At 40.1% G+C, this 25,767-nt stretch overlaps 1 protein-coding gene across 1 annotated transcript in view; it reads right to left on the bottom strand.

The window, feature by feature from the left end:
- LOC146311660 (arf-GAP with dual PH domain-containing protein 1-like) overlaps positions 1-25,767 on the bottom strand; it is a 45,044-nt gene that overhangs the window by 17,220 nt on the left and 2,057 nt on the right. The window contains exons 2-3 of the mRNA XM_084741382.1: positions 12,067-12,194; positions 3,606-3,697 (exon numbers count right to left, since the gene is read on the bottom strand). Coding sequence (XP_084597508.1) covers positions 3,606-3,697; positions 12,067-12,194 — 220 coding nt within the window. The remainder of the gene's footprint in view (positions 1-3,605; positions 3,698-12,066; positions 12,195-25,767) is intronic.

The following is a 25,767-nucleotide window of genomic DNA, read 5'->3' as shown; positions in this document are numbered from 1 at the left end:
AATTTAATTTACAAATGGTGTTATTCTTTACCTCATTGTCTGTATGGTATCATATTTCATATTTATATGAACCCCTGTAAAACTACAATGCAATTTTTACACCTCTTTTTTGTTCGGAATAAACAAACAAGATATGATTAGTGATAATTAATGAATTTTAGTTAATTTTTACATCTGAACAGAGCCGGGCTGTAGCTGTCTCCCCCGTCTCCAGTCTTTGGGCTAAGCTAAGCTAACCAGCTGCTGGCTGTAGCTTCATATTTAACACATGTAACTTGTGTAACTTTCAGCTGGAGGGTGAAACAGAAGAAAATGTTGACCTATTAAGTGGCAATTAAATATCTTTTATGCCTGTTGTTACATTAGGGGCCGGTTTCACAGACCTAGAAGTAGCTTTCATGAATAGAAAAGCCAATAACTGGTGTTAATCTTGAGACAAAACAGGAGTTATTGAAAGTAAAAAAAACTTGTCTGGCCTCTATACTGCATGTTTGGTTCCTGTGGACCAATGCTGGGCCCTCATAAGGTCTGATTTGTCCTGCCATATGTTTCTAGCTAAAAAAAGAAAAAAAAAAATCAATTGATTTTAATTAATTGATTAAAAACGTAATTTATGCTGTTTTATTTTGCTCCAAATAGTCCATGCTCCCTCGCAAGCAGTACTGAGCACAAGTTAAACCTGCCTCTTTGAAGGATTCATTTAAGCTTCAGATTAGTCCTAGCATCACTCTTATCCTCCTTTTCACAGTTGATTTAGTTTAATCCAGAATAGACTTTATGACTATTTCAAGATCGGTCTTTACAGGTTGCTTTGAGTTAAGACAGCTTAAATAGGCATTTTAGACTGGTACTAATAAACCAGCCCTAGAATAATTCTTGCCTGACCCTGATTTAACTGACTATTGGAGGAACCCTTGACTTATATCACGTAAAACGTTCACTGTTAAACACCATCACCGTCTTTGTTTCCACAGTTTCTACCAAAGCTGCATATAAAAGAAGCCATCTCAATTTTAGACCTTCTTCCTCTCCAGCATGAGGAGAAACGAATGGCAGCAGTCAGCAGCACATCACCATGCCAACAGCCTCTCTCATCCTGTTTCCTTCTACCTCTCACAACCTTTCAGTCCCCCCCCCCTTCAAGCTCCAAACTGCTTTCATCCTCTCCTCCTCTACACATTTCTCCTTTTATTTGCCCCTTTTCTTCCTCAAGTAGAAATGAAACAACCGTTCTATCAGCATCAAGGAGGAAAATGTCGTACTCTTACTGGCAGACATTTCTTTGAACGACACCTTCTAGTGACACGGGATCTTAAACACTAAACTCTGTGGTTCTCAGGGAAGCAGAGTCACAGACACGATGGCACAGACTTTGAGAAAGACACTTCTCTCTCATCTCCCTCTCTACCTTTCTGTCTATTTTAATCAGATTCTGTTGGAGGGAGGCAGACACAGAGAGAGATGGACAGACAAGCCTAAAAGAAAACAAAGTGTCACTGCCTCAGCTTATAAAACCACAATGTATAGCATCAGAAAAAAAAAGAAAAGAAGCTACTATACTATGTCCTCCAAATTTCAAACAAAAAAGTTGAACCTTAATTAATCAACTGTGACTCAGAAGTCTTGAACAACATGAAAAGGTCCATGGGGGTGTGTGAATTCCATTTATAGGCTTTTTGTGCACACAAAAGAGGAAGAGGAAGTCCTCTTTAAGTGATAAACAAAGTCAGAGGTGTGAAATAGTACACTGAATGTAAATTTACAGCAACAATGCCCCACTGCACAGTGCGGTACATCACATTTGCACTCATCAGCGTGTAACTCCCTCTGCATTCAGCATTTTCTTATCACGTTCAGTTGCAGGCAGTGTGGGCAGAGGACTGTGAGCTCAACAAGAGCCAATATTACATAAAGAAATAAGACTTTAAAGCCGCACACACCAATACTTTTCTAACAGTAATTCAAATGACACATGTAATGTGAAAGGGGTTGCTCTTTGTAACGTACCCTCAGATGATGAGCACCCAACTCTGCACCTCCGCCATGTTTGTCACTGTATTGACCACCAAGAAACATGCTGTCTTCATTTAGAGACTATTTTTTACAGAGGGCTGATAGAGAGCTGAACATTATGATGTCACAGGGAAGATGACCTTTGACATTTTCAATATAAGATGTAATCGCTTCATCCTCTTATCCTATTAGACATTTGTGTGACATTTTGTCATAATTACTGTGTGAATTATTGAGTTATGACCAAAAATCCATTTAGTCTTTGTCCACCAAAATCTAATCAGTTCATCTTTAAGTCCAAGTGGTCACTTGTGCCAAGATAGAGGAAATTTAATCAGGCGATCTTGAGATATCGTGTTCACGAGAACAGGATGGACATTATTTCTCAGTGAATTCTGACAACCATAATGTAATCAGTTCAGTCTGGAGTCCAAATGAAAAATTGTGTCAAGCTTGAAGAAATTCCCTCAAGGCGTTCTTAATTTAAATTGAAATACAGAATGGGGAAAAACACTTCTGGAATAAGCGACTGCTTCACAATTCATGGATGTATTTTATTACTGAACTGGATACCAGTGCCAAAATACAGCACCCAGTCACTTGAAAATTCAATTTGAATTCATTTTAAGCCAAAAAGAGTTTTCCAGCTTTCTGCATTGCGCCCACTGCAAATGTGCATTAGTGCCAACTCCAGCTGGTCCCGCCAGCATGTATAAACAGCACAGGTGCTCCCAATGATATAACAATAGCACTATTCTATTAAAGGGATAGTTCACCGAAAAATGAAAATATAGTCATTACCTACACACCTTCATGCCGACTGAAGGTCTGGTTTAGTTTTTTAGTCCGCAAAACACTGAGAATGTTCCTGGTGACTAATTACCTTGTCAATTAAATGCAAAATTTCATTTAGACTAACATTAAGAAAACACTCAGAAGGCACTTAAAATTGAGCAGAATTTATAAATTTATTACCTTAATCCAAAAAAAGTGTGTGCTTTATTTGTTTCTTTTATTTGAAGCCATTAATCACAGTCTACAACCTCCAAATCGTACTTCAAATGCCGCTGAAATGTGCACTACTTTGCGCTGTGCAATGCATTCCTGACACATTAACACACAAAACATGACAGCAACTGATTTAATGCTTCAACTTTTCAGACCGAAGAGGATCACAGTGTCTGTAAACAACCCAGAGCTAACGTTAGCCGCCAGCCTGCTACACAGTGTGGCTAACGTTAGTCAGCTACCTACTGTTAGCAAGAGCAGCTAAGGACACAACTCTGTGTTTTTACTATTTATAGAGGATGATACAGTAGTCAAAATATAAGTGAACTTAAAGTCACCTTTAATATTTTGTTCAATAAAGGTTATATTGCACATTGACACACAAAACACTGACCTTTAGAGGATACTGGTGCCACTATGACACCTGCCTTAAGTTCAGTGGAGAACTGACTGATTAGCCAAAAAATGGAACTCAGCTAAGTTAGCCTCAGCTAAGTGCTATCTGTTAGCTAACTAGTAAAAAGGCTGCTTCAGTCAGAACATATTTTCCCCTTTTGGTCACGAGTGAAAGGGCGAGTACTTACTTGCAGTCGGTGTGTGTTGGTCTGTAGTAGAAAGCAGGAACCTTCTGCTCATATTTGGCCTTGGCGGCGCTGTTTCCCATAGCAGCCATCAACTGAAAGAGACACAGCAACACAACCTGGTCATCTAAATACACTTCACTACTCACAATATTCACTTCAGTAGGATATACAGTAGTTTCCACAAAGATGCACGTCCAGGGTGAGATAAAATTTTATATGACAATACTTAAGGTAAGGTAAAGTACTTTTATTCTTTAGATAAACTTGAATCTTTAAGTTTTAGAAACCCTCTAAAACTTGTATTTCAAAAAAAAAAACAAAAAAACTTTTTTTCATTGAAGTGAAAGTGAATTATGGTTATGGTTAATAATGGTTCATTTTCAGGCAGCCAAGACCAATTTTTTGTATACTTTTTCTTGTTGAGTTTCAAAAACTCAGAGACTGAAGTTTATCTAAAGAAGAAAAACATTATCTCAACTCATCTCACATGATCTCAACTAAAGATTGTACTTTGGCAAAACTTCTTTTGAGCTTATTTCAGTATTTTAGAGCTTGAGTTGAGCTCAAAACTCAAAAATCTATCGCACTACTACTATTAAGATGAAGCTGAAATTTTGAGTTGTCTCAACTTTTTAATTTTTATTTTATTTTACAGCATAACAAGTCTTATTTCCAGGTGATTATACACTAATGAAAACATATTTCTGAATATTCTGCCACTAAATCCCTGTAAATCTTACACCGGGTCCTTTAAGGACATTATAAAATAAAAATTATTAAATAAAATTCTATGGTATTGCTTTATAATGCCATTAGGAAACACTTTTTAAAGCAGATTCTCATAACAGCAGCCACGAAATTTCAAGGGAATAAGACCTAGAGAACGGTGACAACAAAACTACAATCTGAAAAATAAAATAGCATTAAACTCTAAATACGACAAGCATAAAAAATCTTAAGTATGACAGAACTTCTTCAGCTGACAATGAGGCCCCTGCGTTGCTATGGGATTAATTGTGGAAACGGCTACACTGCACTGGGACGTGTCTGCCTTCCGCCCTCGTTCCCTCCATTGTGCGTTTCATCCAAAGGATAATCCCTGAGTCCAATCCAGCTGGCTGAATCCCCCAACACGCCTCTCTTATCCTCTGGGGGGCTCTGGGAGGGATGCAGCACTGTGGCGTTTTATTGTGAAGGTCAAAGAGCGGCAGAAAATTCACCCAAAATACACAGCTCTGAAGGAAGCCACGGGAATTAACACGTGACACACCTGCTGCCAAAATATGACGTGTTCAACACCTCAAACATGACATTTAGAGCATGATATCAATATCATTAAAGCAAAAGATCAGGATTGTGTTGCATAACTCAGTATCCACTTTATTAGGTACGCCTTCCTTTTATGCAAACTGCTTATTATTCAAGACTGTGGGCTGCAAGCATCTGCAGAGCATGACATTCAGTTACTGTTCAATAAAGTAACCAAATCTTTGTGATAACGTGATCTGCATGGCAACAACAAATGAGACTGAGAAGTCTGATTTTTCCTCTCTGCCGTGGCATCATATAAAACGGAGAGCTGGGCTCTCATTCATCAAAACACCTTCACGCAATAAGAATTATAAATCTCATTTGTTCTACATCCATCTGCTTGAACACAAACAGGCTGATCTGCATACAGAATACCAAACATGGTCAACCACATCCTTCTGACCTGGTAGCTTTAATGTACAGTTACTTGTTGTGGACCAATAATAGCAATTAAGATAAAGACAAACCAGAATTACTGCCTTGCAGCTGTATGCCTCCACAAACCAGTCACACTGCACAACATCTGTTCAGACTCATATAATATATGCAGTGGGGACTTTGAAGGATTTTTATGTATATTCTGACTAGGGCTGCAACTAATGATTATTTTCATTATTGTTCTTTAAAATGCCAGAAAAATGTTGAAAGAAAATGATCAGTTTCCCAAAGCTCAAGATGATGTCCTTTTTTTCCACAAACCAGAGATATTGAGCTTACTGTCATAAATGTGTGATGAAACCAGAAAATATTCACATATGAGAAACTGAAATCAGATCATTTGGTCAATTTTACTTTAAAAAAATGACACACAATGATTAATTGATTATCAAAGTTGGTGACTTAATTAATTGTCAATTGTTGCTGCTGTATTTTAGGCAAAATGGAAGTTATCACTATGTTGTGTGATTACAGTGAATCATTTCCACTGGGAAACATGCTGTCTTCACTTAGAAGACATTTTTCCATTCTTTAGTCCTTTGTCACTTTTTGTCTTTTGACTCTTTTTTTTGGAGCTGTTGGTTAGGGCAGCACAATTAATCACAATTGAAATAAAAATCGCAATATGGCCAAGTGCAATTTCCAAATCGCAGAACCATAACCAAATCACATTTTTTTTGAAAAAGTAAAAATATAAATCTTATTCTCCACATGACAGAAAACATGTTTGTGTGGTACAGATCTCAATAAATATCTCATCATTGTGATTTTTTTTTTAGTGAACATGAAAATTGCAAGGCAAAACTGATCACTTCCACTAATCATCTTGTATTTCGCAATCGCAGTTTCAGTCTAAATAATCGCAATATGATTTTTTTTAATCATGCAGCCCTACCGTCAGTGCAAAGTCTTCTTCCTCTCTTCAAACAAAACACAACAAAAAAACCCCCCGAAGCATTTGAGCACTGTTTTAGACGTAGATTACCATAGCAACGGTAGAAACTGCGAAACATTTCTGATGTGATGATTTGACCTTTTGGATATAAAATGTCATCAGTTTAACTTAGTAGACCAAGGCAAAAACTGACAGACTCTGCTCCCCTCCGTCTGGCTCATGACATGATGTCAAAAATATAATAATCTATTTATATAGATTTATTTCTATAATAATAGTATAATATAATCCAGCCTGCAAGATTATTTTGCTTTATTAGATGTTTCAAACCAATTTAAATTGCCCCTTAATATACCATTGAAATAAAAATACAATGTGGTGCTTCATGGATGCACAGACAAAACCAACGATGCTCAGCAAGCAATTTTCATCAGAGCAATTAAAAACCAACGCACAGCTAACGAAAAAGAAGGATCTTTTGTTATATGTGAAATTAAAAAAAGTAAATTTTCATACACATTTCCCTTTCTCGCAGGACTTGATGATTGAAGTGACCCTCCGATGTGACGACAATACCAGCAGAGGCCCCAAAGCCAATCTGAGCTTGAGACTCCTGTGTTAGACATTTGTGTGAAATGTTGTTAGAAATTTTTGTAAGAATTCTTGAGTTATGGCCAAAAAAGTCTGATAATATCTTTTAAAGACATTTTGTAAGTCATGATCTCATCATGTGATGAGCATGATCAACGGGCCTGCAGCTTGTCCACAAATAATCTAGCCTTGTATTTTTTTTGTGCACATTCATAACTGTACGCTGAAGGACCTGTGTGATTCACTTCATCTTTATGCCTCCACGGCGGCGTCAGCCATGGCCAGTATTATGTTTCTCAGTCATCCCATCCATGTGAACATGATATCTCAGGAATGCTTGGAGGGACTTTCAAATTTGGCACAAACAGCCACTTGTACTCAAGGATGATTTAATTTCATTTTGGTGGTAACCTCACAAAACACATTTTTGTCCCCAACTCAAGAATTCACAAGCTAATCCTGACAAAATGAATCAAAATGTTGGTGATTGTAAATGGGTTACATCCAAATATTCTTTTCAGGTTGCTGGGCAGAGATCTGCACTGTACTGAGTGGTGCACTCTTCTTTTCCATTGCTCTCTATCACCTCCTTTAAAGGTTATCATCTTCCATCTTCCACAAGCTGTGAAGCTTTTCTTCAGAATAAAATTTATCTTAAAAGAAAAGCTGATCTCAAGATAGTTCAGAGGACTTGACAAGAACTTGACACCTTTGGGATGAGAGGGAATATTAGTGATAGTATCGCTGCAGGTTAACATGACCTACCCCCTGTGGGAAAACTGTGGCACCTTGTTTAACTCAAGAAACACCTACCAAGTATTAGCCAGGTGTAGCTATTGAAGTGAATACTAGTGTGGCTGTTAGACAGAAATGTCTCCTCTGAATGTGGATGTTTTATTGGAGTGGGACCACAACAGCTCCAGAAGTCTCAACAATAACCCTGGCATCTCAGAATCAGCCCTAAACTCTCCCAGTGCTACAATTACAGAGGAGATTTAATGCAGCCAACACAAAGCTCACACTGCCCCATCTTCCTATACTTTGATCAAATATGGTCCAAACAACTAATACTCTTGTGTTATTCTTGCGTTTTGCGTCACACCATATCCCCACTTTCCTCTTCAGCCAAATCCCCATTACATCCGAATTACTGTCCTCCCACGCCTTCAACCTCCCATTTTTCCTCATGACTCATGTGAGCATCACCTCCCCCAAAGTCCTCTTTATCACCCAGCGGTGGTGTTAAAGCACTGACATGATCCATTCAAGGGACATCTTTTTTTTTTGCAAAGCAGAGTGAAAGCACATTTTTCAGAGCAGCATTTTATTTGAAGGGTTGTGCATAAGACTGTCATTACACTGTTACAACCATGTCATGACACCTGTCAGGAAACTGAAGGAATCATTTGGTCAATGGTGTCATGAATATTTACCTTGACCTTAACTAAAGTGGGATATTTTAGACTTGTAATGAGGATGTTGTTAAGACATCTTTATGACAGTGTAATGAAAGGCACACCTCTTCAAATAAAGGGTTACCTTTTTGACTAGTTTTGCACAGGGGGACCTCAAAAATATTTCGATGTGTGTACAGTTTTGGACAAAACTCATATTTGTTGCTGACATATTTCTGCTAGGGGGCATGTGTGCAAGTCCCCCGACAACTCAGCTTCTTTTTACACACAGGAAGAAAGTGTAAACAGCCCCACTAATGGAATGATCTGTTATTGATCCATGTAAGGAAATTCTCTCTTCCCAAAGGGGGGTCAGAGGTCAGGGTCAGCTCAAGATCAATGTCGTTAAGCAGAGAAGAATTCACTGTGCTGCTAGAGGACTTAAGAAGTCTTGAGATGCTTTGGCAGATGCTATTTAAACCCAGGTTGGAATAACAAACTGGCTTTGCACTCAGGTTGAAACAGCCAGTGTGGTTATTTGCACCCAGGGTGCATCTAGCCTACAGTAGCATGGAAGAGACAAGCACCCTGGTGTCCATAGCCAACAATACTATTTGCTCCTGGGATGCGACCCTAACCCACATGGCAATGACAAGCCATAATCTTTCCCTAAACCTAACACCAACCTTTGCTGCATGTCATTCCCCCACTCTCTCTCCCACTTTACTGTTACATCTTTAGCTGTACTATAAATTAAAGGGATAAAAAGCCCCCCCAAATATCCAATAATAAATAATAAAAGATACAGTCTATTTGTTGGTCTTTATAGCTAAAATAAGGAGTTCAGGTGGGAATAGTTCAAAAGCTGCTGTGTGCCTAAACAGACACTCCATTATATTTATGATATATGATTATACTGGCTATATTAAACCAGATAAAACTCTGATCCTTGCTGTAACCTATTCTCCAGTTCCCCATCACTGACCTACAAGTTCGGTGCAGAAAATAAACAGCAGCCAGCAGTTTGACTTAATGAGATCTGCACCTACAGCATGTGTCAGCAAGCAGAGCTGCTTCAGGTTTTTTAAAAAAAAGCTGCACTTTGCCTTTTTTTTAGTGACACGTTTCCTCATTCTCCTCTATTTTCTGACATATTGTTAAGAAAATGTCCCCTGACTGGATGGTTCCCATAGCAACAAAAAAAAAATGACGGTACCGTTTTACAATCTGTAGTTACCATGGGCTCCATGCTTAGTATTTTTTTGTCTGTATTGAACGCACATTCATGCCTTTCACATTCTGATTTGTACCCAATTAGTATGCAGACTGGACAACACATAATTTGGACACATATTTGGCCACACGAAAGAAAATGGATGACTTCTTAAAGGAATAGTTGAACATTTTGTGAAATAATTTGCCTTCTTGCAAAGAGTTAAATGATGAAAATCAACTCTAATAACTTCCTGGAGTCTCTCAAGGAAACTAATGAAGTATTAGTCTCTGCTGGTTGCCTGGCAACTTGTCTCACCCAAGAAACAGTCTGGCACATAAACCCTTATCAAACCACATGTTGTTTTTACACTTTGCTTTTTTGTACAGACTAAACAAACAAGACGTAAAGTGTTAATTAGTGAGCGTTAGAGGTGCTGGGAGGCAGATTTTGTTACCGTTGCACACTGCCTGGCTAGCTATTTCTTATCTTTACACTAAGCTAAGCTAGCTAGTTCCTGGCTGTAGCTTTGTATTTACCACGCAGATATGAGAGTGGTATCAAGCTCCTCATCTAATCATCAGCAGGAAAGAGTGCTATGAGGTGAGGCTCCCAAAATGTCAAACTAAAGACTTTTCACAGCAGCCATTTTGACATGAAATAGCAGGACCTTAATTAGAGTCACTGGTAACACCTGTGTTTACCCTATGTCATACCAATATGGCTGCCCACGAAAAAGGTCTATTCCATTGAGTGAGACGAAAGGGTGATGCTGCTTAATTCTTGACGTATCTAAAGTCACATCAGTCCATTTCCTCTACATTTCTGTCACAGCTCTGATGACACATCAGTTGCAGCTGTAGGCCTACTGTACATGTTTTGTAAATGTTCTGGATCCCTGAATACAATTAACACTGCTCAATTTGCTCTGTGGTTGTCTGCTTATTTTGTGACAGCAGGATGCACAGCTGAGTGGCGAGGAAATCTTTTATTGTTAGGCAAAGGTGTGGATTCAGGTCAGATGGACTCAAAAGACATGGGTCAAAAAGTTAATGACTTTAAACTCAAATTAACAAAAGACTAGCAAAACATCAATGACTCGTGACTCGTGACTTCATTTGTATACTTTACCACCAAGGCCAAAAATGAACAAGTATGTTATTTTGAAAAAAAAATGCCACAAATAAATTCATTTCTCTTAATTGGCTAATGTTCATTTGCAGCTAACTGACAGGTTGCAGGAGAGAACCATTAAGAACTAATCTCATACTTGAACTTCAGCTTGAGTTGGAAAAAATGATACCATAGAAAATTATATTTGCATACAAAAATCATGCGTTTTCTTATTGCAAAACAAACTGCAGTATGGAAAACATGGATTGAAAAATTACAGACGGTCACGCAACAACTTCCAACTTTGTCTGACGTTTGAAGATGAACAAAGAGCAGTAAGTCGAGGCTAATGTTCACAAATGTTGCGTCTTATTTCACATACTTCTGTACTTACACCTTCTGTTTTGAGTGTATAAGTGCGTTCACAATGACATTTACAGCAAAACAAAGAACACTTTGAATACCCAGATGTTGTACTCAAAATGGCCAAAATGTTGAGCGTTGAACGCTTGACATTTCTCAGACTAAATGGTTGCCATCTTGTGTACGTAGCGGAGGAGGCGGGGCTACCAAACTTGTGAACATGGCAGCTGAGGAAACAGCCGCACATACAATCCAGATATACACACATAAGTCATGCATATTTTTATTCAATAAGTACCACTATACTTTTGTGGGACTGAAGCCACCAATACTTTTATTTGGTTTGTAAAGATTCGTTGAAGGAGATTATGGCGTATTTTTAACCTCCTGAGAAACAGAGGGCAAACAAAAGCAATTTAAAATTGAAAGAACGTCCATGTTGAATGAAGTGAAATTAAACACAAATGAGTAAACAAGTCAGGAGATGTTTCAGTGGGTGGCAGTGAAGCTTTGCTCGGCTTCAGTTCGCCAAGAAAGAAGAAGAAGCTGCAATCAGCTTTTCTGTTAAGGATACAACGGCCAACCTTGATTTGAGACAGCATTACCTTTTTGAAATGTGTGCACTACGAAGTGAATGCATAGTTTGCAAAGTGTACTACATGACAGGGTCCTAACAGAAGTATCTAAATTGAGATACAGTTATAGTTAGCATGCTAATGCTTGGCTAATGATAGCTTAAGAGCTAAGTAGCTGAAAATCAATGAGGCTGGAAACTCACTGTTGCATTTTGAGTTGTTGGGACTTGAAACTCAAAGTTTAGGACTTGGGACTTGAGTGCAAAGACTTGAGACTTACTTGTGACTTGCAGAACAATGACTTGGTCCAGGCTTTGCTCTTTGGGAACATTTTAGTGAATGAAACTCACCCACAAACAGAGCTGAAGAGATAGCCTTGTATGGCAATTTCGTGCCAGTGATTATGCAAATGAACAGGAGGTATTTATTTACAGGAATGTGAAACCAGTCAAAAGTCACCAGTCCATCTGAGAAAAGGGGAAGTGTTGTGTCATTTTGAATGTGTTCATGTATTTAAGTCGGGATTTTATGATGCAAGTATGATGTACGCTTGCTATTACTGCCCTACCTCCACGTCACTGGCATCCCACGTGTCCTGGACTGACTTGACCCGGCTGATGTGGGGGATGCTCCGGTGAAGGAGCGAGCAGGCCTGGCAAACAAACACACCCAAAGTCAGCGACGCCCAGTCCGGCTCTGCAGGAGAGAAAGAAAGAAAGAAAGAAAGAAAGAAAGAAAGAAAGGGAAGGAGAGAATGAAAGAAGAATAAAGTAGGAAGAACGAGCAAGGGGGGGAGGGGGAGCATGAGAGAAGGGAGAGGAAATGAAATCGGGCAAAGCGGTGCAGGAGGACGATGATAGAGAGAACGGTGGTGGACAGAGAGGAGAGATAAAGGAGGAGGGGTGAGAAAATCTTGTCATAAAAGCGCTGCAACAAAGAGAACAGCAGCTCAAGGTTCAGGCTATAAATACTGAAAGTGCTGATGCTGGCGCTGTTAAGAGGTAATAGGAGCAAAGTAAATGAAGCAAATATTACAGGGGGACTCTGGCGGAGTGTGTCCCTGCTCGTAAAGGAGGAGAGCAGGGCAGCAAAATGTGATTTTGGGGAAATCCTATTTAGCCTACTGACAGGAAACAGACCGCCTGAGATCTGATCAGAACTCAGCCGAGGTAGTTATCAGGTTAGTTGCATCACCAGACTCCAAAACAACACACACACGGAAAAAGACACACTCACATTTGTATGCCTATGCAATATTTTATACTTTAAAAGGAGACAGGAAAAAGGGAAAAGCACCAACACGCATGCACACACAGCATCTCTAAACAGACCATATGCTGCTAATTGCCGGCACGAGCGTGTGACTAAACACACACTTTGACTGCAGCGCTAGAAAAACCAACAGTCTCATCAGCAGTCAGACAGAACGTGCAAAAAAAAAAAAAAGGAGAAGAAGAGGGTTTTTTTTTTTCCTCTCTGCAATGTGATTCAGCAGCAGCAGCAGCAGCACCAGCAGCATCCGTGGGTGTTCAGCAAAGGTACATCTGAGTCACTGTATCACACATAGACTTTGATTCTGTCCATGCAAATGAAGTTGTCAAAGTCAGAGGCGCAGTGTGTCAGAGACGGTGACGGAGTGTTGTGAGAACAGAGTGTCAGAAAATGAGACAGAGGAAGACAGGAAGATAAAAATGCAGATTAGGGGTTTTGCACTGAAGGCAGAAATAACCTGATTGGTGGAAATTAAAGATAAGCAGGTGTATAAAAAAATCTTTTTCAGAGTGAGAGTTTGTTAATTGGTAATGAAAAATGATACACAGTCCTTGTCAAACACACTAGTACTGAAACAATAAGTCCGTTATAGGACAGCAGCAGTGGACCAGTTTCACGGTATCGTATGAAAATTGACAGTTATAATACCAGGTAGTTAAGCTGCCCCCTACTAAAGATTTTCCTAGTTAACTTGCCATCATTAGTCATTAGTCGTCCCGCATTTATGAGATTAATTGAATTATTTAAATATTTATTTTGGGGGGATGAAACAAGCCACCTCAATGTGTCAGAACAACCAGCAGGAGGCTGAATATTTTGTTAATTTATAATAATTTTCGGGAACAATTTATCAAATTGCTCCTCAACTGCTTTATGCCTCCTGTCCCCACCTGAAGTCGCCGTGTATTCATCGTCCCCCTGAGGCAGAGTCCTGGCCGTGACGCCAAACCACCTCAGTCCCGCATTCACACCAGCCTCCATCAGTCTTGGAGGCTGTGTCCAAATCTAATAGGAGTGCTAAGAGAGCTAACTAGTTAATGGCAGCTACAGCAGAGTTAGCAGCTGAGCGTCAGTGACTACAGTGTTAAAAGAGGACAGGTCCATGTTGAAACAATTCCCCCTAACAAATGGAGTTTGTGGGGATTTTTTTCTTCTGGAACTAACAAATAAATGAAAACATGGTTGACTAAGACTCTTCTCACTAACATTCTTTTAACACATACTTCCATTACAAATGGTTTAAAGTTTAATGCCTGTCAGGACATAGGATTTTGTGTGTTTTCTGTTTTCATTCCTTTCAGTCTAGCCTATTACATTGTCGGCCAAAAGGACCCCCTGGCCCTGAGCCTGTAGTTCTTCCTGCACAAAGTGACATCACAGGACGCAAAAAGAGCACATTTTGCAGCAGGAGAAATCAGCTTTCTAGATCAATATAGCACACACTGAGGAATTTATTGCTTCAATTAACTGCATTTACCATCAATACTGACTGGACAGCTTCATGAAAAGTGCTGAATTTTCCCTACAAAAGTTGTTTACTGAATCATAAAAAAAACTAGAACACTAGTTAACAGTTCACTATCAGTCTGTTAACTGTTACTCTAATATTATTTTAATATGCAGTGCACATGTGGCACAGTTTAGTGACTTACAATATGCTGAAAATACTGTTCTACTTAAAATACTAAAAATATATGAGATTAATTTAAAATATTCATATGTTAACATGATATTGCTGTTGTATTTACACCTTATATACCTTGTAGCGTATCCAACATTATCTTAATATTAATGCATCACATGATAGCAATTTGACTAGTATGAATAAAATCAGCAGTACTGTCAGCGTATCCCTTATGCTAAAATTAGCAGAACACTTTACAGCCACAAATCTACCACAATAAACTAGTTCCTTTGTTCTCTGTCACTCCCACAACATATTTGTTTCTCAAAGACGCCTGCTGGTTCAAGTCCAAGATAATGAATTATTCAGTTAAATCCACACAACAAACTAAATACAGTACAATTAATGTCCAGTTGTAAAGTCCATCTGTCTCTGTTTTATACTGGCAAACCTGCCAATGACTCAACAAGATTCACAAAAAAGCTTCTCTGCCTTAACATGTCTGTGTCTCTTTTTTTTCTATTCTGCAGCAGTTTAGCCATTAGACTGTAGCACAGTATCATGTAAAAAACATGGTACAGAATAGCAAGCTAATGAATTATAAAATTAAGAACGGTCATCAAATCTGCCAGAAGCTTACTGGCTAATTTGATTCCCCGACTTTTCATGTAGTGCGACCAGCAGGTCAAATGGATTAACATACAATTTGTAATTGCTGTGTGAATGCAAAAAACTAAATTGCTGGCTTTAATTTCTATGAAGAAGCAGCTGGATGGGTGTGAATAGTTAGAAAAGTGAGAAAAAGATGAATGCTGCACATCATACTGTAAACTACTAGCTTAAATACACTGCTCAAACAGTTGCTTAGACCTAACCTGCATTACTGGCTTTAATTTGTATGGAGAAACGCTTGAAGAGGTATTAATACTTGTAAAAGTGGTAAAAGATCAAATTACTGTGGTATGAAAGTTGAATAGAAGTCATGATGTTTGAAAGATCTTGAACATTTTAAGGTTTGAATGAGCAGATGCTAACACGCTAAACTAAGACAATTAACCTAGCAAACATTATACCTGCTAAAAATCAGTATGTTAGCATTATTGTGAGTATGTTAGCATTTAGCTCAAAAAAACTCTGCCCACAGTTTCACAAAGCTGCTAGCATCACTATAAACTTGTTGCTAAATAAATCACCAACAATTAATCAATTAGCAGAACTGTTCCTTTAGCTTTCTGGATCATAATCATGGCATTCATGAGAGCCTTATCAATACTGCATTGCTGTGACCGATACTGGTCTTGACATTTGATTGGTGATTAATAAATAGGGCGGCTGTGGCTCAGGTGGTACAGTGGGTCGCCTGCAGACTGCAGGATCGGCGGTTCGGGTTTCCTGGGGATGCCAGTGCAATGTACAATCCCAAATTGCTCGTCTCAAGCCCAGACAAATGGGGAGGACTGCGTCAGGAAGGGTATCTAGCGTAAAAAATCTAATATGTAGATCTATAGGTTGGGCAGGTTGAGCTGGGCCCGGTCTGCTGTTGTGACCCCTAATGGGAGCTGCCAAAAAACAAACTGAGAATCCCTTAAAGAATGGTGACAATTTTTTGCTAAGAATTAATCTATAGATTATATCTAAAATAAATCTTTGTGTGTATATTCTGTACAGTGTTTGCCCACATGTTAACATGCATAGTGTATGCATGGTCACAAGCGACTTAAAGTGCCGTGTCCTCAGTGGGAAACACTCAAAAGTCACCCCATTCACTCTCCATCTCACTCTCTCTGCAGCTGCCATTACTCACACAAGGAGGCCCTCAGCGTGGTGCACTGCAGCCATGTGAACACACACACGATGCACGCACAGTTAGAGTGTGTACTTCTCAAGGGAATCATATGAGAGCCAATGGAGAGAGAGAAGGGGGGCAAAAAAAAAAGACTATTCTTGCATTTCTCCGTCCTCTCGAGGCTGGAGAAAGCATAGATGGAGATGCCACAGAGCCTGACGGAGGAGAGGAGAGGTTCAGAGAGGAGGTAGGAGGGATGGAGTGGGAGAGGGAAGGGAGGAAGAATGTGGATTCTTCATGATGCACAGAGATGATGTGAGCTCACAAGATCCCCCGAGGGTGTTTAACGCCATCTACGATAATCTCCCTTCAATTGATCTCTTTTAACCCGCAACAAGAAGGCAACATTTGAATAAATGTCAACTCATCTTTTAATAAGTCTGGATCGTGATCAAGCACAAAGCCCTAGAGATGTCGCTTTGGTGGGAGGAAATCAAACATCTTGCTTTTTTTATCCGTTGCATGTAGAGATGGGACTGATCCAATCCAATATTGGTATGGGAGATCAATACTGGCATAAGGTATTTATCAGGTACTGGACTCATGATACTCATATATCCACAGTCTGATCCAATTTTTGCTTTTCAGTCCAATTTCCATAACATCATGTATATGCCATGTGCTCCAAATGTACTTTAAATTTGGATGCAGTGGAGAGGAAGTACTTTCCAAAGTATTACAAAGCAATACAAGAAATGTACAAGCCACCTCATATAATGTCTAACAATAAACCAGCACAAAAATTAGAATTACCACCATAAACCACCATGGTCTGAACAAACATATCACATTACAAACAATTGTTTGTATTCTGGAACCTAAAATAGCTAATTTAAATTCTCAGCAATGCATCATGGGGAATTATGCAAATTGTGGCTGTCTCTCAGCCTCCCAGCCACACAACTGAATGTCATAAGCCAAAATCTGACAGCGCTCCACAATAGTTGAAGGACACCATTACATAAGTTACATTACACAAACTAAACAAGCTTTCCAGACTAAAGTTTAGTTTTAGCTTCATGTAATCTTATAGCACTATAGCTGCTGCTACTACTACTACTAAACATCAATTTAAAAAAAAGCACTGGTATCGGTATAGTATCAGTATTGGTACATCTCTATTTACTGCCATTTATTAATCTTCTTTCGATTGATCTCTTCTAACCTGTGTTGAGAAAGCAATATTTGAATAAATGTCAACTCATCTTTAAATAAATTTGGATCATGATTGAGCATAAAACACTCAAGATGGTTCTTTGCTGTGAAGTAATCAAACCTTCTGCTTTTTTTTATCCGTTGCATGTCTTTTTTGCCAGCAATAAACATACACAGACAGGCAAGTACACACCTACGCACAACCCCGCTGACACAAAAACACACAACCAGCCATTGAGCGGTGAGGTCATCCCTGTCTGAGTCAGGCCTTACAGAGAAGCAGACAGCACTCATGGAGATTACTGTGGCCGCATGACTAACTAACCACACGCACAAAAGCACGGACACACACACGCACAGGGCTTCCTCCTCTACACGCACGTAGGAGATGTTTCTCAACAGGAGTGCTGTGAAAAACAGATGCACGGTCGTAGCAGACAGGAGGTGAAGAACTCCTGATATAGTGACAGGCGCTGTTTGAGGCGTGTTTGCTTAAAAGCTCCGTCTCCGTGGAATTGTTGAGAGGAAAGTCGAGTTCTGCAGGAGTTACGGGGCTCGTTCGGTGCAGAGACAACAGAGCTTTTGACAAGGTTGAAGAAAGCAGCGCCTGTAGCGTTACTGCAGGGCAGATGCAGGATAAATGAAGGAGGGGGCATTTACACAATGGCAGCCCCTGTGCCTGTGAGCACTTGCAGGCACTTCTGCATCTGCAGCAATTTGTTCATACGTCTGGATGCACATACACATCAATCTGTCAGTGGCTGCGTCACCATGGGGGTTAATGACTAGACAGCGGGTCCAGCTGAGGTTGTGACCCTCTCATGTCTCAGTAAAACCCCTCAGGCACTAGCAAGTATTTTGTTTCTACAGCAGTACAATCTTAGATTTTACTTACCTTGTGTTTAATTTCAGACTCAAACATGCCTAAGGTTTTTCAAAGAAAATCATCAAGGTTTTCTTCGTTCTAAGGGCTGACTTTTCAGATGCAATGCATTAGTGAAAGTGAACATTAAATACAGTATACACAGTAAGAATTCCACTTGAATCGGTTGAAATACAGCTGTGTACAGCTGTTATATTAGTTGCTACTATGGAGAGTGATAGGTCATTACTGGGTTGGTTCTCACAGTATTTTAGATTTTATTTCCTGTGTGCTGGTGACGCTTTAAAAGACCAGTCGGATTTAGTGGCATCTAGCAATGAGCTTTCAGATTGCAAACATCTTGTCTCATGAAATTTGCAGTTGCTACAAAAATCACACAATAAAAGAAATGCTGTGTCGAAAGCCAGGGTTTGGTTTGCTTGTTCTGTGGGACTGTAGAAACATGGCAGTTCAACATGACAGCCTCCGTGGAAGAGGACCCACACACTCTGTAGATATAAATGGTTCATTCTAAAGTAACAAAAACACAAGAATTCGTATTCTCAGGTGATTATACACAGCTGACTAAAAACATCCAATCATATTCATAAAGGTGTACAGCACAGACATTATAACCATCCACACATCCCTCAGTGGTAGAAGGCTGAAGTATGACCACAGAAAGCTCTGAGAAAAGGACAAGACACCTGTAACTAACCACTGATTCTTGTGTCCAGTAAAAGGAAAACCCGGAAGTCGCACCCATAATCCACACAAAGCATCATGAGGACAGGAGTAAAGTGGATGGTAATGGTTTAAAGCCAGCTCTGAGCATGAGGTGTGTCCTCGATTTACCACACTGGGGAGGTCACAAAGTGTGAATGGGTAGGTGTGCTACAAATGGGAAACATATGACTACAAATGTAAATTGACATTCTTATTAAACTGCAAATAAAACAAGACAAAACAACTGTGTAAAGGTAAATAGCCTTGGAATAAAAGCGTCAGTTTCTGCAACAATACTTTAATTGGCGAGGGTAATATATCACTTATTCAAACCAGTTTTGCAACGGGAATGCAAATCATTTTCTACAACTTTCCCTTATAAAAAATTAAAAAATATTCTGCAAAGCCACGGGTGAGCGCACTGCTGTAGTAGCCTAAACCCCCCTCCTATCTCATCATAGTTCCTGCTGTTACTGCTGTTCAACAAACACCTTCCTCACACCTCAGAGGACTGCTGAGGCTTCTCTCTGGAGGGAAGAACTCGTTTGTGTGTCCTTAGCGAAGGGCAGAACCACGGCGCTGCTGAGCTACAGAGAAACCCTGCCGTATAAGCTCCCAGCTCAGCCTCGCAGCGGTCTCATCTGAGCACACCAGCAGAGAAAAGATGGGGGGGGGGGGCAAAGGTAAGGAAGGGCAGAGTAAGAATGACTAAGCACAAAGAAAACGCACAAGCGGTGTCGCCAGTTTGTGTGTTTTCAGACCAATTAGAGCAGCCTTTCTGTCTGCTTAGTGGATGCTGTGTCTGTGATGTGGCGATAAGACACGGGTGACCGAGGGAGGACAGCCAGGTCACTGCTGATGATGTGATAGTCTGTCTTTGCTCTTTACTCTAGATGGACTTCATGTGATGTAATGCAGCAGCCATACGGAGGCCCTCATTTTTCATTGCCCTTATAGGATATGCAAAATAAATACTTCTGTGCTGTTTTTTTACAAGAAACTAAACATTTTATTACTAATATATCTGACTGAATGTGTGCCTAGATTAAATCACCTTTGGGCCTTTTCCAACGGCGCTTTTGGTCGCGCCTAGTCAAACCATACCGCATCAAATTGCATTTCCATTATCATGTTCAGCATGCCGAGCTGTGCCAAGCCGCGCCCGAGATGGACCTACTCTGGAGTGGCGCCAAAGTGAGCCCAGTCCACCTCCAAGCGGGCTGCGGTGACATAACGCTGGCCGCAGCCAACCCGTGATAAGCCTCCTTTCTCCCGCTCCAACAAGCAAGTGGTGTGATGCTCATCTCATGTGTGTGCAAGAGAGCAGAGAGAAAAAAGTTTCTTAAAGTTTCTTTATGTTCAGTTCTCAGTACTTTTGTAGCTTCTAACAGAATCTTCATCTTTTGAAATGTAGTTTCTCTCCTCTGTTATGGATTGAAATTTCAGGTATCTGCATTATTTTACCGCTTTCAGCTGTGCTGGAATCGTGTTAAGTTACTGCTGATGAACACCTCCCCTGCCCCCCCAATGAAAACATTTCATGTTTGTGCTGCTTCACGATAAAAGCATTTAAATTACGACACAACACCGGACATTTATTGCGAAGAATTTAAGGAAACTGTGTGTTTATCCCAGAGACGGTTTATCCACCGCCGCCCAACTCAAGCTTCTTCCAGTTTGTCTTCAGGTGAAAGACACTTTTTTAAGTGGGTAGCCCTGTTTTAATGGCTGACGGGCCGAATCAAACCAAGTCGAGCCAGGCCAGCTCTGTGTATGGAAAAAGGCCACTTGTTTGTAACCTTAATGTCTTTTTTTTTAATTGTTAAAGTTAACTTAAGTGAATCTTTTCCAGCTACAAATTTGAGTATATCCACATAAAGCCAGTTAAATTTAAAAATGCATATTTCTCTCTCTGTTTCAGCACTCTATACATACCAAAACTTTGCTGAAACCTGAACCTTTCCAGTTGCTGTTTTAACAAAAACTGCGCTTTTGCAAAAAGATGAGATCAAACAGCACAGTTAGGGTCAGGGGCCGTGTTGCATTCACTTCTAACTGTGATCCATCTAAACTAACACATAGCTCCACATAGCTTTTTTTTCTGAGTGCCAGTGTCTTTTTTCCCAATGAGGAGAGCGTCTGTGGCTGCAAATCTCTGAACTTTTGGGGAAAGCGCTGGTATCGGCACTGGTGCTTTTTTTCCAGGCAACCACTTATACACATTAGATGGGGACTCGTCACCCAAGTAACCAAGGAAATGAAGAAGAGTTTACCTTTCTGTGAACACTAGGAAGCCGAGACTGAACTCGTCTCGTTTGAGCAAATGCCAGAGGGAAGTTCGTTTATAAAAGTGTGTGTACTTTTGTAGCTACTAAAGGCCTGTGTGTGAATCTCTGTGGTTTGAAGTTTAGTTTCTCTCCTGCGTCGCAGTTTTTACTCTGAGGTATCTGTTTTATTTTAGTTTCATGTTCACCTTCAGCTGATAGAAGTCGTGTCAAGTCACTTAAGTTCCTGATTTTGCCTCATAATAAAAGCTTTGAGATGGCAAAACACCGTGGGACCTTAATTGTGAAGAATGTATAAGAAATGGCAGATGGTTAAGCAGAGTTTTACAGCTGCTTGACTCGAGACGAGCCCATATTAAGACACGCCTTCAGATGCAAATCCCCGTGTTGGCCTGACGAGCTGAGACAAACTGAGAGCGAATGTTCCAGTTGGTGCTCACAGTGAGAAAATGTCAAACAAATAAATATCAATAGATAATAAACACTAAAGAGGCGATGCTAGACTGTGAAACAGTTGCGGTCATAGGAACTTTCAAAACATAGTCACGGAAACAAAATCCACATGCAGCGTTTTTTCAAAAGACAACTAACTAGCTAGCTAATGATTGATATAGATGAGCAACTTAGACCAACCTAGCACATAGCATATCTAAGTACAGGAGACAGGAGAGGAAAAAGTTGACAGAGGTACCAAGCTTGCTCAACTGTTAGGGTGGACTTAGGGTCAATGGCTGGGGAACCCAAGGGGGTGCAGTGTCAAATTTGGTGTAATTCAGACATGCAAGACCTTCAGTATTAATAAACTTTGAATTAACAGGCGAACAGCACTCACAATAGCGATAGCAGAGCTCACGTTTGCCGCTAGAGGCTGGATATACTAATATTAGTATGCAAACTCTTCACTTCCCTTGAGTCAACAAGCAGACAGCCTACGGGAAAGACATGGAAACAGTCGCACGTTTTGAACAGGCACCACCTCCAACAACACTGCGAGCAGTAATACCGGAAGTAAAGTAATCAACAGACACGTGTTCCACTATTCCGTAGTCGTTAAGTTGTCAAACAACAAAAATAGAAAAATATGTCACTGTGAACAACAAATGCATTATGAATTTGGCTGTACTATACAACGCAGTAAACAGTAGGTGACCACAGAGAATAAAAATATAAAATAACTAAAATAACTCCCTTGTCTATAACTCTCCTTTCATTTTAAATGGCAATGCAGCCAATCACCTGTATTTATGTAGTCTAGATTTTGTCACTATGGCTGCAGCTAACAATTGTTTAATTACTGATTAATCTGCTGATAATTTACACAATTAATCGTTTGATAAAATGTAAAAAAAAACATTCTTCCTTTTTCCAACCAACAGCCCAAACCCAAAGACTATTCAAGAAAAGCAGCAAATCCTCCAATTTAAGAACAAATATTCAACTTTTTTTGCGAAATACGTGACAAAAGGATTTAGTGATGATCAAAATTGTTGGTGGTTAATTTTCTTACAATCGACTAATCGATTAATCAAGTATTTTGACGGCCAGGCTGTCTGTCTCGCTCCTTACCAGATGTTGGCTGTGAGGTGCAGTTTGGTTGGTGAAGAAGGAACGATTCTGATGTTTTTTTTCTATTGGTCAAGTGTTTCACTGCAGCCATACTTCATTTTTAAAATGACAAAAACAAATCAGAGGGTTCAGTGTAGATGAAGTCAGACATACAGCTGCGGTTTCAGGTCTTCTGCTTCTTACACCTTGATGAAAAGCAGTGTGACAGATGAGAACAGCTCAGTCAAAAAGAGTTTTAAAAAAAAGTATACAGTATCACAAAATACAACATGAAAAAGGCAAAAACACTGTTTTGTATAGCAAAATTTTGTTTTGTTTTTTTCCTTGTCTGCTACACTGTTAATCATTTAGAGAATTTGATTCATCATGAGATTCCTGGAGGAGATACCAGCCCACAGGGTGCGAGGCTACGGTTAACCATGTCACAAAATCTCCTTGTCATTTACATACAAACCACATTTTCAGAGTGTAAACATATACTTTTAACACGGCTGAAATCCCCCACACACAACAGTTTTTCTCAGACACTTCCCTTTTCTGGCCTCACATCTTCCAGAACCCCCTAAGGTGGGTGGCAAAAATTACAGAGGGTCCCCAACGCTTTTTCTGCTCTTAGGTCGTCTTATATTTGCACATTAACTAAAATGACAATTTATATGAAAGTCAGGGAGAATCCGGTTAATTTTCAAAATAAAAGACCCTGTGCAGATTCAAGATCTTTAAGACACACAGAAAAGAAACTGCTTAAACACGTAGCCTGCTTATCCATGGTAGAACCACGAAGGGCAAGGAAAGAGGACATAATCAACAAAATTTGAGCGAGTAAACATAATCAGGTTGGATGGATGAGGATGGATCAGAACAGCGGCACAGACATGGTTACGCTTTTGGTGTGTGTGCATGTGTGTGCAGGCTGCAGGGGGACTTGGCTTTTCTTAGATAAAAGTAGGGGGCCTGCTACGAAAAAAGTTTGGAACCTACTGGTTTAGTCGTCTAATTGTGCACACCCCTACACAGTACGTGGGGCATGCTGTACCAAGTGAGTTACCAGGGCACCCTAAATGAACCTGAAGTGGGGTAGTAACTGATTACACTTAACTGGAGAAATGTAATCAGATTACGAGCAAAGGCAACTGTAATTCATCCTAATTAAAGGCATTACAGGAACTGTATCAACTAACATGCACCCAATAAATAAGTAATCCAAGAGTAACATGACAGTGCTAACATCCATCATGTCAGTCTATCTCCCTAGTTGTCTATATGGCTTAGTATGAATCTATAGGCCTCCATTACCTGTTACATCCTACTTAAGTTTCCTTCTTAAGTTCTTCTAAATAACTGTAGCTCCTATCTGCATCAGACTAGTATGTTTGTCTGTTTACTTTGCCGTGTTGAGATGATTTGTGGTATTTTGAACTGTAATGAAACTGTGATGTTTTTCTAGAAAAGCCACAGAGATAAGATCCTGTCCCCATCTGGGAAGGAGCCGCCGAACCGGCATCAATAATGCATATCTTGACCATTATGAGATATGAATTATGAGCCTGGGAATGCCTGATCTGGTAGCAGAGGAGAGGGGAGAAAGATAACGGTTTGGTTGATGGATGGCCGCCCTAACATTTTTCATCTGTTGCAGCCTGCTCGCCGGAAATTTCACGGAATGAGCCCAGCGTTCGACTGCAAATTCGAGAGAAAAGCAGCTGTCGGATTCAGCCGGAGCAGCTTCACGAGCAGTTGTGTTTGAAGTGCCTTGCTCAAGGCAATCTCAGCACTTGTTGAGCAATAAGAGAGCATACATGAGTCACTTCACCAGCTGAGATTTTCCGAGCTGTGATCAATCAGTCACCCTGCAATTACCAGCTTCTCTGACTATTCGGCAACTGCTGCACAGCGCAGAACATCTGTCCCACCTTTGCTGCATCGAGGCTAAATTTGATTATGTAATGATTGCAAAGGTGAAAGTGGCATTTCTGCCAAGCAAAGCTGATGAACAGTCTCAGCAGGGGAACAATAAAAAGCCAATGTTTCCCGCAGGCACAATGGATCGTTGCAGAACAGTTTAGGTAAACTACATCAAAAAATTTATCCCTAAGGTCAAATAAGGCTGTGTAGGTGGCAGTGAGTGTGCCAGTTTCCCCCCAAACGAGACTAAAAGAGGCTGCAGCGAGCTCCATGAGGCTTTACTTAAGGCACAGAGGTGGTTAATTAGCACTAAACACAAGGACCAGATTAGAGGGTGACACGGGAGTGGATTTTAGCTCCTGTCACATCCCATTTCCACAAATATACTCTTGTCCCATCCCAATATTGGAAGAATGATTCCCATCCCACTCCTGTCAATTCATACATATTTATACATACAAAATTGACCTATTATGATTCCCACACCCGTTGCCTTGTTTTCCTGTCCTGTCCCAGTCCCATGAAGAATAGTGAAATTGACTCCCATCCTGTGGGAATCCCACCATCGTGGGATTCCCGAAAAAATGTCGGTTTCTAGTGCAGACGAGGCAAACAGGAATGTCATTAGTTTTGTACGTATTTGTTCCTAAACTGAAGTACTGGACAAGTTCAAATTCTGAACAAAAGATGGCACTAGAGGAAGAATAACGGGATCTCAAAACTTATTGCAATTCATCCTGTGGGGATTAACATCTTCTGTAGCAAAGTTCAAAGCAATCCATCCACTTATTGTTGAGAAATTCCACTTGTCAGATGTCATGAATGTCTGTCCAAAATAGAGATAAGCCAATGGGCGATACCATCATCTAATGTTTATGGCTGACCATGATTGACTACTGAGCTCTCTGCCTTTGCAAGAACACTTGCTGCAGACAAAATCATGTCAATAGACATTTTTTCTACGTCTGGATACAAAAAGAATGGGTTGCAGGTATAGTTTGACTGGAGAAGTGTCAATGCTACTTGGT

The sequence above is a fragment of the Lutjanus erythropterus genome, chromosome 17 (assembly GCF_056507025.1).
Source record: "Lutjanus erythropterus isolate fLutEry1 chromosome 17, fLutEry1.hap2, whole genome shotgun sequence".
In the NCBI taxonomy this organism is placed as follows: Eukaryota; Metazoa; Chordata; class Actinopteri; order Lutjaniformes; family Lutjanidae; genus Lutjanus; species Lutjanus erythropterus.
Note: the sequence above shows the minus strand (reverse complement) of the source record. Positions and strands in the feature narration are given on the sequence as shown.